At 40.5% G+C, this 13,924-nt stretch overlaps 1 protein-coding gene across 1 annotated transcript; it reads left to right on the forward strand.

Annotated features, from left to right (window-relative positions):
- Nucleotides 1–4,271: 4,271 nt before the first annotated feature.
- On the forward strand, nucleotides 4,272–11,275 carry LOC113018290 (coxsackievirus and adenovirus receptor homolog). Its single transcript, XM_026161344.2, has 3 exons — nucleotides 4,272–4,580; nucleotides 9,331–9,687; nucleotides 9,926–11,275. Exons 1-3 carry the CDS (start codon nucleotides 4,514–4,516, stop codon nucleotides 10,138–10,140), a joined length of 639 nt encoding a protein of 212 aa, XP_026017129.2. The 5' UTR covers nucleotides 4,272–4,513; the 3' UTR covers nucleotides 10,141–11,275.
- Nucleotides 11,276–13,924: the final 2,649 nt, after the last annotated feature.

The raw sequence follows: 13,924 nt of genomic DNA on the forward strand, positions 1-13,924 counted from the left end.
CACTAGAACTTGAACCGAAGTCTTTGTAAAGTCTTGATGACTCTGAAGTGACATGTCCTTACTGAACCATAAACTAGCTGTTCGATCTCTTTCTTTCTCTCTCTCGTCACTGACACTCCCAAAACTTTCACCTCTCCCTAATCGAACAAATGCCACATGTCCAAAGAAGGATCTCTTCTTTCAGAGTGCAGAGACAGATGTGGTATGTACCCCCAGTGTCACTGTTACTTGCCAGAGGTAATGGCACTTCAGGCATTCTTGTGGCATAATGTGGCACTTTCATGATGCCTTGTCAGGAAGATTCTGACAGTGGGTTTAGGGAAAAGTTTTACTGTCCCTCATAGTTGCCATAGGTGGGGATGTGCTGCTCTCTGAAACTGCTGTCACCAGGGGTGAGCTGGTTGCCTGTGACCACGGAGAGTGGAGGATTCTAAGCCAATTCTATCTCCAACCAATAGGTGGGGGTGTGTCAGGTCCCCTGGATGACCTGTTCTTGGCTGTAGGTCTGTACTCTTGTTTATTCAAGTTGCCATTAATGGCTTGTTGATGGGTGTTAAGTTCCTCCATTACTCTCAGATCTTCTTTTAAAATGGATACCAAACTCCATATCCCTGTGAAGAAACAAAGCAACATTGGTAGAAAAAACTAAAAGAGCTGCATAACCATAAAACATACAGTAAACACGAGTTCCTTAAAATCAAGATAAACAGAATTTAAATTTTAAATTAAACTGAAAATTAAATTGAAATGTGAATAATCCAGAATAATCCAAAAACAAAATCAAGAAGTCCAGAAAACTCTGAACTGAGGAAGGGTGAACAGAATCCAAAATACTAAAAACCCTGCGAGCCTGAGTATCTCAGGGGGGGCATCCAGGAGGCCAGTGATGGAGATTAAGCTACTGAGGTGGATAGCCAGGAGGCCAACAGTATAGATTGAGAAACTATGAGTGCTGACCATCTGATTAGCAGCAGAAACAGCTTGTCAACAGACCGGCATTGATGGTGATGATAGGGTAGTTCAGGAGGCTTAGTCAGACGCCAGCAAGGAGGCCAATACAATAAGAACTCTGACAGAATGCTTTTGTTGGCCTGGCTGCGGGACCAAAGTGGTCCTTACAACCCTTCAGTGACTTATATTGATGAAGGAGGCAGACCCCTCCAGAGACTCAACAGGTGACCACCAGTGAAGGCAGAGAGCCATGGACACAGGCGGCATGGAAATATGGTCACTAAGATGTAGCTGTGGACAATGATGTCACAGATCATTTCTGTGTAAAACAGCTGTCAAGAAAATATATGCAATTCTTTCACATGAGTGTCAGTCAGAACAGATCGATGCTTTGATTTCACGTTTTATAGGGTAGAAAACAATGACTCGCAGACGTATGTTGACCCAAACACTGACAGTATCTTGAGCGCAGCCCGTTTTTCCATTGGCACACTTTTCCAGAACTCAATGGTCCCTTCCCTTAAAGCAGGTTTCAATTGGTCCTCTTCACAAAGATCTATCATCTCCAACTCAGCCGCAGCTTCATCTGTGACTAGCGGGACTTTCAAACAACCGGTCTCTGCATTAAATGGGTCGACGAGGAACGTAATCTGTGGCCTTTTCAATTGTAGATCATGGAATCGGGTCACGAAGCTTTCGTGCAAGTTTTCAATCAGCGTTGCATATCTGGCTCTTTGCTTACTCAGGGCAGCGCTGGCGACTTGCCCGCTGGCTTTTAGCAGAGTGGGAAAATGCATTAAATCTCCCTTTTGAATATGTGTCTTGAACAGCTTCAGTTTGTTGACAAACGCAAACACACTTTGCACTAGGTCAGGCAGCATTTTTAACTTACCCTGCAGGGTCAGGTTCAGTCTGTCCAAGTGACACAGCATGTCAACCAAAAAGGCCAGATCCATAATCCACTTGAGGTCCGAGAGCTCGGGATAGTCCTTGTCCTTCTTTTCCATAAACAGTTTCACGGCATCCAAAAGCTCAAAGAAGCGAGAGAGTACCGGGCCTTTTGACAGCCACCTCACAGTGCAGTGCAGCGGCAGGTCACCTGGAAGCCCTTGGTCCAGCTCAGCGATGAGATTCTTGAATTGCCTGTGGTTAAGCGCATGTGTGCGGATATAGTTGACAATTTCCATCACAGGCTTCATGACGTTATCTAAATTCAATGATTTAGACACGAGTTGCTCCATGTGGATGATGCAGTGGAAATTCCAAAAGTCAGGAATAGTTTGGTCAGCTTTGCACAGCCCCACAAGCCCGTTCACAGATCCCATCATGGCTGGTGCTCCATCCGTGGCTATTGCAGTTAATTTCGTTATGGGTAGATTTGCTTTTCCAAATGCAGCCATCATGGTTTCTTTCACATCTATGCCACGGGTTCTGTCTTTTATGGCACAATATCCAGGAGTTCTTCTTTGATCACACAATCGTTTGACACAGACCGTGCAGATATTGCCAACTGAGGCTTGTCTTTTATATCACAACTCTCATCCAATGCAACACTAAAATACTCACATGCTTGAAGGTCAGAGTGCAACTGTGATTCCATAGTCGTGTTAATGTCCAATATTCTGTGTTCAACAGTGTGGCGGCACAGTTGGACGTCTGATACCATGCGTTTTAATTTGTCGTTTTCAGGAGACAAAATTTTAACAACGTCACTGAGGCATTTTTTAACGACCTACCCTTCATTGTATGGCTTTTTAGCCCGTGCAATGTTCCAAGCCAGCTGATAGGATGCGAGCGTTATGGTCTCTGACTGCTTCTTTAATTTTTGGAAAAACTGTATCTGCTTTTCTGCCTGACTTTTCAAAGTGGCCAACTCGTGTTTGCGAAGTTCAGTCCCTTTTGGAAATTCCTGGTCGATGTTAGCATGGAGTGAGCTGAAGTGGCACTGAAGATTTGAAGCTTTGAAATGCACTAATGATGTCTGACATATTAGGCAGAATGGCTTGCCATTGCGTTCAACAAAAAAATATAAACTCTCCCACTCTGTTAAAAACGTCCTGTGTTCATCTTCATATTTTCTTTTTGCTGTGCATTTTTTTCCTGCCATTTTAAGGGCGAACTTGCTCCTACTGGGAAACTTTGCAGTATTTTCATCTCACACACATGCGCATTTGACGAAAATACCGTATTGAACTCAAGCGAACGCGCACATTTTAAAACAACAACATAAAAACAACCCAAAACACAAACTTTGATATGAATGTAAGAGCGGTGGGAATGAGAATCAGCACCTCCAAATCTGAGGCCATGGTCCAGCACTGTGGGTAGTGACCGAAAGAACGAGATCGCGGAAATTAGCTTCCTCCAAAGGGTGGCTGACCTCTCCCTTAGAGATAGGTTGAGAAATTCGGCCATTCACAAGGGACTCAGAGTAGAGTGGCTGGGGAGAGGGAGGTCTGGGCTTCTCTGCTTGGGCTGCTGCCCCCACGACCCGGCCCCGGATAAGCGGAAGAAAATGGATGGATGGATGGATGGATGGATGGATGGATGGATGGATGAATGGATGGACATTATAAATAACATTTAGAATATTGGGAAGGTATTCATAATGGTGTTCTTTATAATTTCACAATATAGTGAAGTAAGATAGAAACAAGGTTAAGATAAAAATAAAAATAATTACTAACATTTTGACATTTTACAAAGAACTAATTGCATCGTAAATAAACAGTGCAGATTTTATTTAAGAAACTGAGTTATTTTCACAGTTTCATGGTTGATGGAGTCTTTAAAAGTTTTGTTCACATTTAGTGGAATCTAATGCTTTAGAAAATATAGACTTCAGTTTTGTAAAGCAATTCACATTTGTGTACATTTCTTGATAGTGTTATAGAAGAAACGCCCCAAAGCTAAACCTATCAAGTGCAGAATGTTTTTGGTTTTTTTGGATGGAATCAAAAGTTTTGTAGAAATCAAATGAGAAGTAAATAATCAATAAGGTCTAATACTATTCTTATATGATCAGAGATATACCAATTCCTCTGTTTGTGTCTCATCAGTTACGAAAGCTAAAGCTACCTTAATTGTATGAGCAAATATTTGGGTATAAACTTTCTAGTCCTTATTAAGAAGTTAGACAGGATGCCAATCAGGAAAGTGTTTGAGGGCTTCATTTTTATATATTTACATTGTTGTACAGTGGAACAGTTTTAGTCCTTTGGTCGCATGGAGCTGATTGTTTATGGATGAGAGTGGTTACGGAGATCATTCAAGAAACACTCAGAGCTGTTTTAGTTTTCACCTCTTTTCTTATGACTCACTTATTGTTCGTATAGCTCAGCGAACCTGACGTCACTTAAATGCGACTACCTTAAGAGAACTGAACGCAAGTTTGAAGCTGAAACGATCGGCTGAAGCTCAAATAATCTTTGTCGTGCTTAAACTTTAAATTGAATCTACCGTAGTTACTTTTTAAAGTCATAGTCTGTTATTCGCAGAAAATATCATCAGATTAGCATATTTAGAACAAACTTGTCCGATCATCAGAAAGAAGAACACGGAAATGTTTGTAACTGCGTCACTCTGCTCCACTTTGCTGTTTTTTGGCATCTTCGTGTTTGTCTCGGCAGGTGAGGTTAATAAACCAAAATTTTCCCCTCTGAGATAAAAAAGGAAAAAATGGCATCTTTGTCGTTTACGTGGTGCCAATACTTCACAAATAATTAGTTTCATGTCGATTCCATTTGTTTGTGTCCGTGAATGCATCACGAGGCTGGGTGGGGTCCACTTGTTTTATCGTAGAGTTAGCATGTTTGCTATCTGTACCACTGTGGGGACTGTCCTTCTGACTAAAGTGAGATCTGTGGTTGAAATGATGGCAGTGCACAGATTCTGTGCTTTATTCGGTCTGTGGCGTCTGTTGCTCGTGTTGTTTGTGGTCTGTCAGCCAGCCGGGGAGCAGAGCGAAGGCTAACATACCAAAAGCTCCCGAGTGTTAAAAACAAAGACAAGTATCGCTACAGTCACTGTCTTTGCTTTTCGTGCTTTAGTTTTTGATCTTTGAAGTTTTTTAGGTTCTCTTGTTCTTTGTAAACTCTGCTATCACTTCCTGCTCTTTTTTCACCTGCCAACCAATGAACATTCAGAAATGGCCTACGTCATCTGGCTTCCAATGACGTACAGTCAGGTGGGTTACCCTCCTCAACCAAAAAGTGGATGGACAGGTTTGTGGGACAATAAAAGTGTGTGAAGACTTGTTGGAACACTGCAGGATAGAACCGACCTAAATCCTCTGACCGCAGGAAGCAATTATCATCTCCATCATACTTGTTAGATGAGAGAAGGCAAGGAGTTGCAGAAAAGGGTGCTGGGTAGGAGTGCTGTACATATGATGGTGCAGGATAATGAACAGGTGGATGTGACAGTGGAGTAGACTGTCAACATCTGAAGAGTTGACTATAAGTCTTGGCTTCTTGGCTTTTGACTTCGTCTCCTTATCAGCGATTATGAAGCGATATTGTTTGAGTGGCGACACTTATCCACATACGTTCTATAGATTGGCATCTTGCGGCATCATAACAGTAGCTGGAGGCTGCGGTGAAGCAGGAGGAAGAGGCTGCACTAGTAAAAGATGAGTAAAGACCACAGGAATTGTAGATGCAGAGGGCTGTAAAGGCACAGCTTCAGATGTTAATATAATTGATACAGAAGAGTCCGCCTGTTCTTGTTGTGCTGCATGCTAAGCCTGATATATGTGTAGGTGAATCCCTTGTAGCTGTTGTTGGACTGTGAACCACAACAAGGTAACTGCACGCTAGTTGAGAGAGACAACTGTAATGTGGCTAAAATGCAGCTTTGTGGCATGAAGGGTAGGACAGGTGAGCACTCTGTGGATATGAAATCAATTTGACCATTTAGTCCATTTCCACTTAAATTAGATCAGCCTTCAAGCTCTTTCATCTTCTGGTTTCTTGTCTACCAACATGCATCCAGCCACTGCCATCTATCATCTGGACTACAGGATATCTAGCAGTTTTCCCCAGGCTATAGGTGTCACTGCATTAATTGGTCTCAGTGGAGATGTTTGCCTTATTGTGCTGATTACAGGACAATGACGAGGGAGGTTAGGTGAGTTTAAGGCTACGTCCACACGTACACGGAGATTTTCAAAAACTCAGTTTTTGCGTTTATGTGTGGACGAAGAAAACGGAGAAAGCGCAGCATCAAAGGTGTGCGGCTTTTTTGATGTTACAAGGGCGGACTTACAGAAAATACTGTTAGTGTTAATTTTACTCTCTGCAGTGTTTAAATGTTTACATATACACATGAAGTTACTGTCCCTCCACACATAGGACTCAGTTCTGCTTCTATGCACCATCTTTGTTTACTCTTTCCCACCCAGGCTTCTAGACTTCTGATTGGCCAACATTACGACACGGTTAGGAATATATCGCCAACTGTTGCTTTGGCACGTTCCTGGCAGCGTTTTCCTTCATTTTTGGTGCGGGATCTTAAAAAAAAACAAAAAAACCCGGAAAATCTCCGTTTTCAAAAATGCCTGTGCCACACTAGCCTGGATAGATTTGAAAAAGGCGTCCGCGTCCACAGTAGTTTTCAGTCATTTTCACAGAGTGTGCGTCCATATTGAAATGGCCAAAAATGCTTACGTTCCAGTACTGCACATGCGTGCCGTTTATTTACTTTCCGGCTCTTTGAAACGTCGCGGTAGGATGTTGAAGAAAAGTACAGAGTTTTTTTAAATGGACTAACAATGAGGTGGAGTTGTTGCTGAGAGTAACGCAAAATTGCAAAATTGCAAAAGCGAGTGAGAATTAAAGAATTTGAAGAAAAGCTATCTGGAGCATTTACAAACTGATATTAATCTTTAATAGGGCTGTCAAAATTGAGAGCAAGCAAGGGACGATAACCTCCGCCATCTTGGTTGAATCGGTCACATGACTGCATCATATGACTAAAATGCGTCATCGTTTTAGAAAGTCTCAGTTTTTACTGTCCACACTGTGAAGTGAAAGCACAGCTTTCAAATGTATGCGTTTTCGAGAGAGTTTTGAAAATGCTGTGTTTTACATCAGCAAAAACGCCGTCTCAGTGTGGACAGGAGGCCAAAACAGAAAGTAAACAATGCGTTTTTACGATGCTTTAAGGACCATTTCTGAAAACTGCATTGAAACGCTGGTGTTTACAAGACTTCTGTAAGACAGACTGCAGCTACCTAAGAATTTGGGTAATTGTCTTCAAAAAGTCCCAGAGACACGTTAAACACTGTTTTAATCCAGTCTTAATCCACCCAAGACTGAAAACATTATGTTATAGCGTGTGAGTGTGGGCTCCTGGAAAAAATAAATATTGAATATTGAATGAAATATTATTGGATGGACAATAATATGACCTTCTGCTGCACAAGCAATATTTCACAATCTGTCCACAAGAGGGCGCTGTAGACCATAAATTTGCCTCCATTTTGTGAGGTTTGCAAGTTTTCCAATAGTAGCGCACAACTATGGCAAAACTTCCAACAGCTATAGAGTAGAACAGCCATTTAACTGATTGTTTTTACAGCTTGATGCTATTAAAATAAACCACAAAAGCAATCTTAGTGATGTAATATCAGGAGTTCTATAAATAATCAATTAAAGAGATATTTAATCTTAACATTTGCAACCAGTTATAACCAGCATCATGATACTTAAACTGGCAAACATATAACATTTACAGATTTATTAACATGCAACTCAATCACAAAAACCTTTATTACAACTGTGACACTGTGACCGCTCCATTAAGATACCAGATGCAGAGTGCTGCTGACCACCGGCATAAAGTTGCTTTGGGCGTGCTTGGCTATTGTGTTTAGACGTCACAAGGCTAAGTCAGAGCAGGGAGATTTACACAGTGTGTGTCAGTGTGATGTGTTGTAGTTTCAGGAGTCAGTATGCAGCTACAAAGCTTTTTGTTCAGTGTATACAAACAGCTGTAGCTCCATAAAGGCAGCATGCAGAGACTCAGTGTCTTATAATGAGAGGCTGCTTTCTCTCACACATTATGGTCACTTATTATCAGCACATGTGTTTCTATCGATCTGTGGTCAGTGAAACATCTGTGATTTTGATCTGGTTAGTTAGGTAACTGGGTTTGTCAATCAGCTGCATTGTGTTAATTTGCAGCTCTGACACTGGGCTTCTGTCAGTGCACATGAGACGGATGTAAAAAGGTCTGCAGAATCTGTAGAGAATGTTATTTATTGTTCAGCATGGCTGGTTTGGTGGTGAGTGAGTGATGGTCATGGAGATCATATCCACTGACAGATGCACAGACCTCTGCAGGTTAGTCAGCAGCACCCTGACTGTCGTTAGGTATCAAGAGGAATTATTGGACTCACTGTCAGACCCTACACTGGTGCAGTGGGTCCTTGGTTTGTCCTGGTGCACAACAATGCGGTGGTGAGAGTATGCAGGCAGCTGCTGGAGGAGGAAGAAAGAATGTATACTGGCCCCACCCCTTCCTGCTTAATCCAGCAGAACAGCTCTGAGACATTATGTTTCACTCTCTGACTTTGCAGGAGCTCAGTGTTGGATATGGTAAATCGAGTGTTTTTTGTTTAGTGCCTTTCTACTCTGAGGAGTATTTATACAACATGCCTCATTCACCCATTCACATTTGCATGCACACTAGAGCAGCCAGGGATCGAACCAACAACCTTCTAATTAGATGACAAGCTTCATCCCCTGACCTATAACAAAGAAAGGATTTCACCAGGACACAATCATTAGAAGCATCCCCCGATGTTGTCAGAGATCGATACAAACATGTGGAGGTCATACAAACTACTGAGAACCATTTTGAGTTCATACAATTAATTTTGGGGGTCTTTTTTTAACTTCAGCCCCCTGTAAGCATTTTTCACTTTAATGATAGCTGGAACAAATGTTTTTTTCCTCCTCTTAGATTTCACTTTCTGTAGCTCTGCATCTTCTCCTCATCCTGTCAATGATAACAGCTTTTTTTTTGTGTTCAGCATCACTGGCGCACACAGCGTTCTCAGTCTAAAAAATGTGTAATATTTAAACTATTCATTAGCCAAAAACTCTAAAAGAAAAACATAAAAAACAAAATCTTTAAAGTAATAATAAAGTCATTAGTAATTAAGAATGAGCAAGTGATTAAGTAAAATCTAAACATAGAAACAAAAAGAGCTCCTGCAACAGGCTGCCACTAAGCAAAGAAACAAGTTAAAAAATAAATAAATACATTTCTCTTTGCTGGTTTCTCTTTTCTTTCTGTAAGTCTTCACTGTGATTGGCTGTTTGGTTAATTACTTTGACCTTTAACCTCTCTGCTCTGTGTCGTTTCCTCTTTCAGACCAAAAAATCATCACAGCTAAGTCTGGACAGAACGTCAGTCTGACATGTCGAGCTCCAAACAACAACATCATAGGTGTAGAGTGGAGCAGAGCTGACCTGAGAGATGAATATGTGCTATTTTACAGAAATAAGCAGTTTGACCCTGATGGTCAGCATCCATCTTTTAAGAACCGGGTGGATCTGCAGGACAGACAGATGAAGGATGGAGACGTGTCTTTGATTATGAACAATGTGACGACTAATGACAATGGAACATACGAGTGTCGTGTCAAGACAGGAACAAACCGTAGAAAGAGAGCTATTTTAAATGATAACCCCATCAGCATCGTCACACTGACTGTTGTCAGTCCTCCAGGTGAGTGAGTAGGGTTGAGTGTGTGTGTGATCAGAGGTGAAGCTGCTTCCTGGTTGTTGATGTTTGTTTCTAAAGATGTTGTTGATGAGACTTTGTAGAAAGCAGCTGGTCTGAGTGATGTGATCAGAGTGCAGTAGATAATGTCTGACAGCAGTTTGAAGAGGAAATGGATTCTGTTCTGTTCTTCACTCATCACCTACCTGACAGCTGACACCTCACACCTGTTTCTCACCTACAGGTCAGACAGGAGGACACACAGAGGATGGAGGGAAGGAGGATGGAGGGAAGGAGGCAGGAGGGAAGGAGGGTGGATCTGTTGGACTGATTGTTGGTCTGATTCTTTCTGCTGTGCTTCTTATTGTTGCTGGTGTTGTTTTTGTGATCTACAGAAAATACAAACATCAACAGAATCAGGATTCCTACCAGCCTCCAGCTGAACAGAAACCTCTTTGAAAGATTCTTGCATGGTGACACTGGGAAAAGGAACCCAAAAAAACAGGAGACGATCTGACTGAAGAAACTAAAACAATAGCGTTCAAGTATGAAACAAGAAGAGCTGCATATTTTCATATTTTCACAGAATGGATGATGGTTTGATAAGTAAGACACAGAGGATGGAGGAAAAAAGGATAGACCTGTTGGACTGATCGCTGGTCTGGTAGTTCCTGATGTGCTTCTTGCTGCTGTTGGTTTTTTGATATACAGAAAATATAAGTAACCGAAACTGAGTCAGCATTCATACCAGCCTACAGAAGAACTGCAGCATGATGGAAATGGCTCAGCGATTCACACAGTCAGATAAGGCTGCATTCCTAAAACAAACAGAAGGATAATGTGTGACTGAAGAAACTAAAAAGATAACATCCAAGTAGAAAACCAGAAGAGTCACACGTTTCCGAAGAGATTTCCTAGGATGGAAGATGGTTTGATAAATAAGCTGTGCTTGGGCTTAAATAACAGAGGGGTGAACATGAGTTCGTTCAATATTTTCACTTTGCCTCAAGTAAGACTGAAAAAAGTGATTATAAAACCAAAAAGAACAGAAGTCAAGGAGCACCAAATCTGTCCAAGTTAGCTGATCATGTCAGTGTAACACGTAACATTGTTTTATTTACATCCTGTTTGTATGTGGCACAGTTTGTTCATGTTTTCAAGAAAAGACAAGGTAGAAAATCTTAAAATAAGTAAAATATATATGTATTTTTCTCCACAGGTGTTCAGTTTGACTCAACTTCCACTGATATAAAAATAACAGTTTGTTTCCCCCAGTATTCATTTATTCAGTGTCTCATATGTTACAGAATCAGAATCATTGAATCATGGTGTTTCATCTTCAGGTTCAGCTGTTTGTAAGCTCAAACCGATCCTCATGTATTGATCACTGTTACAGTATTCTTATACTTACTTTCTGATGGGGCTGGTTACATATTTTCTTTTATGTATTTGTTTATTCTTAATGTGAGTTCATTACTCATGCACCTGCAGCAGATAGACAAATAAAATCATTTCGTTTTTTCTTCTTAGCACAAAATAAAACATTGAGTGGAAAGCTGTATTGATGTGCTCTGAATAAAATTAAATGATGTTACTCCTGAACTAGAATGTGATTTCAATGGAGAACAGAGGAAAAGGTATGAAGGTGTTTTAGAGCCACATTAAGAAACAATAAAAGACTCTGTACATTTCAAGAAAAAAGTTAAAATTCAAACTTCCACAGAGGCTACACTCTCTTCAAAATGACCTGTTCCGATGACTTAGTGAAACAAATGAATCAGTCATCTTGTGATACATACATCCTCTTAATCGCATGGGGGTGTAACCCACACTTTTATCTGTCCACTGCCAGTCATTTCAGTTTGTACAAATGGCCATCTGGCCACATATATCTTTCAACACCATCCTTTCAAAGTCTCTACACTGATCACGACACTGTGTCTAAAAAAGACCATTTCCTTTATTTTGAGTAAAACTGATTCTGAAATATGATTTCACTATCAATAATAGCAGTTTGTCTTGAAACAACAACTGTAAAATTCACATTTTGACTTTAATATTAAAATAATCAATATTTGCTTAATGTGGCCCTAATACTCTCTCATAGGTGGGACTAAAGAAAGCACTCCAACTACACACAACGGCTTTCACGTTTATATTTGTTGTACATATTCAGTAGTTCCTGTTAACCAAAGAGTGGATTTGTCAGTCTCTGTGACCTCATAATCAAATCACTGATTGTCGCTGATGATGTGATGGAGGAGGTGTGAGTAGCCTCCAAAACTCAATGATAGAACAGTTTGTACCTTGTTACGGATTCAAATATTGGGGATGGAGACAAGAGGAAAAACCAAAATAACAACACTGGTCCGGCCGGGTTGAGTCAAACGATTTTTTTAATGATCACACGCGTGGGAGATGGACACCGTACGCAGACAGCATCAGATCTCAAAATGGTGGAGCATTGATCAAACTCTTATAGCCTCTGGTGCCCCCCTCTTATCATAAAAGCCTAAACATTCACATGCTTTCTCTCACACGGCGCCTAAGCCACGACCTTGGCTCCCCGTTTATCTGCTCCTGCTGAGATGGGGCAGAAAACTCCAGCATGTTCCGTTCTCTTCCAATCAGACAAATAAGGCGATGACTTTCTGCGAACAGCATTTCTTATAACTCAGCAGTATAATGCATCATAAAACAATATCATTCATTCACAATAAATCAGCAGTCTAATGTAATGTAAATCAGTTTAACAAATGGAATAGTTATCACCTTCTAATTCAGGAGAATAATGTAAACTAAAACTACATAATTCACAATCTTTAATTAGGGGTATAACATGGCATAAAATAATATTATAATCCCACAACCTGTAAGTTTGTTTTTTTTAGAGCCAGAAGTGGCTAAATTTTGAAGTGTGGGTTAAGTGCTCATTCATCCGCTAGTATTGCTAGCTCTATTCATCTCTCTGAAATTATTAAAATCCTCAGTCCTCAGTCCTCTTAAAAAATGCAAGATCTTCGGTTTATATGTTAGTTACACATCAAGTTTGAATCGCTAAATTTCTGAATTTTATGTTGTTTTGACACAACATGTTCAGCGCCAGCTTTGCTAGCAAGCTGCACATGAAATGTTTGGGTGCATCATACAGACATACTTCCTGTCATTTCAGAGTTTGTACAGACTCAGTTTTTCTTTACATTTCCTTTTGTTCTCTTAAAAAGCACACATCCTTAATCATAGATCCTTGTGCAGCTTCCTCTCTCTTCCAGATAGGAACTTAGACAAACTTCAAAATGTAGCTCTCATTTCCAGGACATACAGTGGCTTGCACATGAATCAAACATGAATCAATTTTAATGGAATTCCACGTGAAAGACCAATACAAAGTGGTGTACACGTGAGAAGTGGAACGAAAATCATACATGATTCCAAACATTTTTTACAAATAAATAAGTGAAAAGTGGGGCGTGCGTAATTATTCAGCCCCCTTTGGTCTGAGTGCAGTTAGTTGCCCATAGACATTGCCTGATGAGTGCTAATGGCTAAATAGAGTGCACCTGTGTGTAATCTTATGTCAGTACAAATACAGCTGCTCTGTGACGGCCTCAGAGGTTGTCTAAGAGAATATTGGGAGCAACAACACCATGAAGTCCAAAGAACACACCAGACAGTAGTGATGGTCAATGAAGCTTTCTGAAGCATTGAAGCTTGTATTGAAAAACGGTTCATTACTCGAAGCTTGTCAACACAGTCTGGTGACATCTGGTGGCCAGAAATATGAAGAGCAGCTTGAATCCACAAAATAAAACCAACTGCTTCATTATGATTGCCCACTCTACAGAGTGGAATTCTGTCTGATATTGGGCCACCGTTGTGTTGCTTTAAACGTGTATTTTTTGGGGTGACAAAAATGTTGTTTATTTATTTAATAAATAATTTTGACTAGTAAACTTTCCTTGTTTGAACATGCACCATTGTGTGGTCTTTCTTTGCTTGTGACTTCTTGATGTTGGTAACTACAATAATTGAAAAATACCACGTTACATATAATATACATATGATAATGTACAAGACATTATGGAGTATGCTTCTGCTGTGAGGTCCTGCCTCCATGTACTTATGCAGTTAATCGCTAGACGGATATATTTATAAATAATATTACATTAGGGAAATTTTCCTATACATATTTTTGACCTGGGGGTAGAATTGCTTGTGAACTGGAAAGGGAAAATGCTTATGA

This window comes from Astatotilapia calliptera, chromosome 3, assembly GCF_964374335.1.
Source record: "Astatotilapia calliptera chromosome 3, fAstCal68.1, whole genome shotgun sequence".
Classification (NCBI taxonomy): Eukaryota; Metazoa; Chordata; class Actinopteri; order Cichliformes; family Cichlidae; genus Astatotilapia; species Astatotilapia calliptera.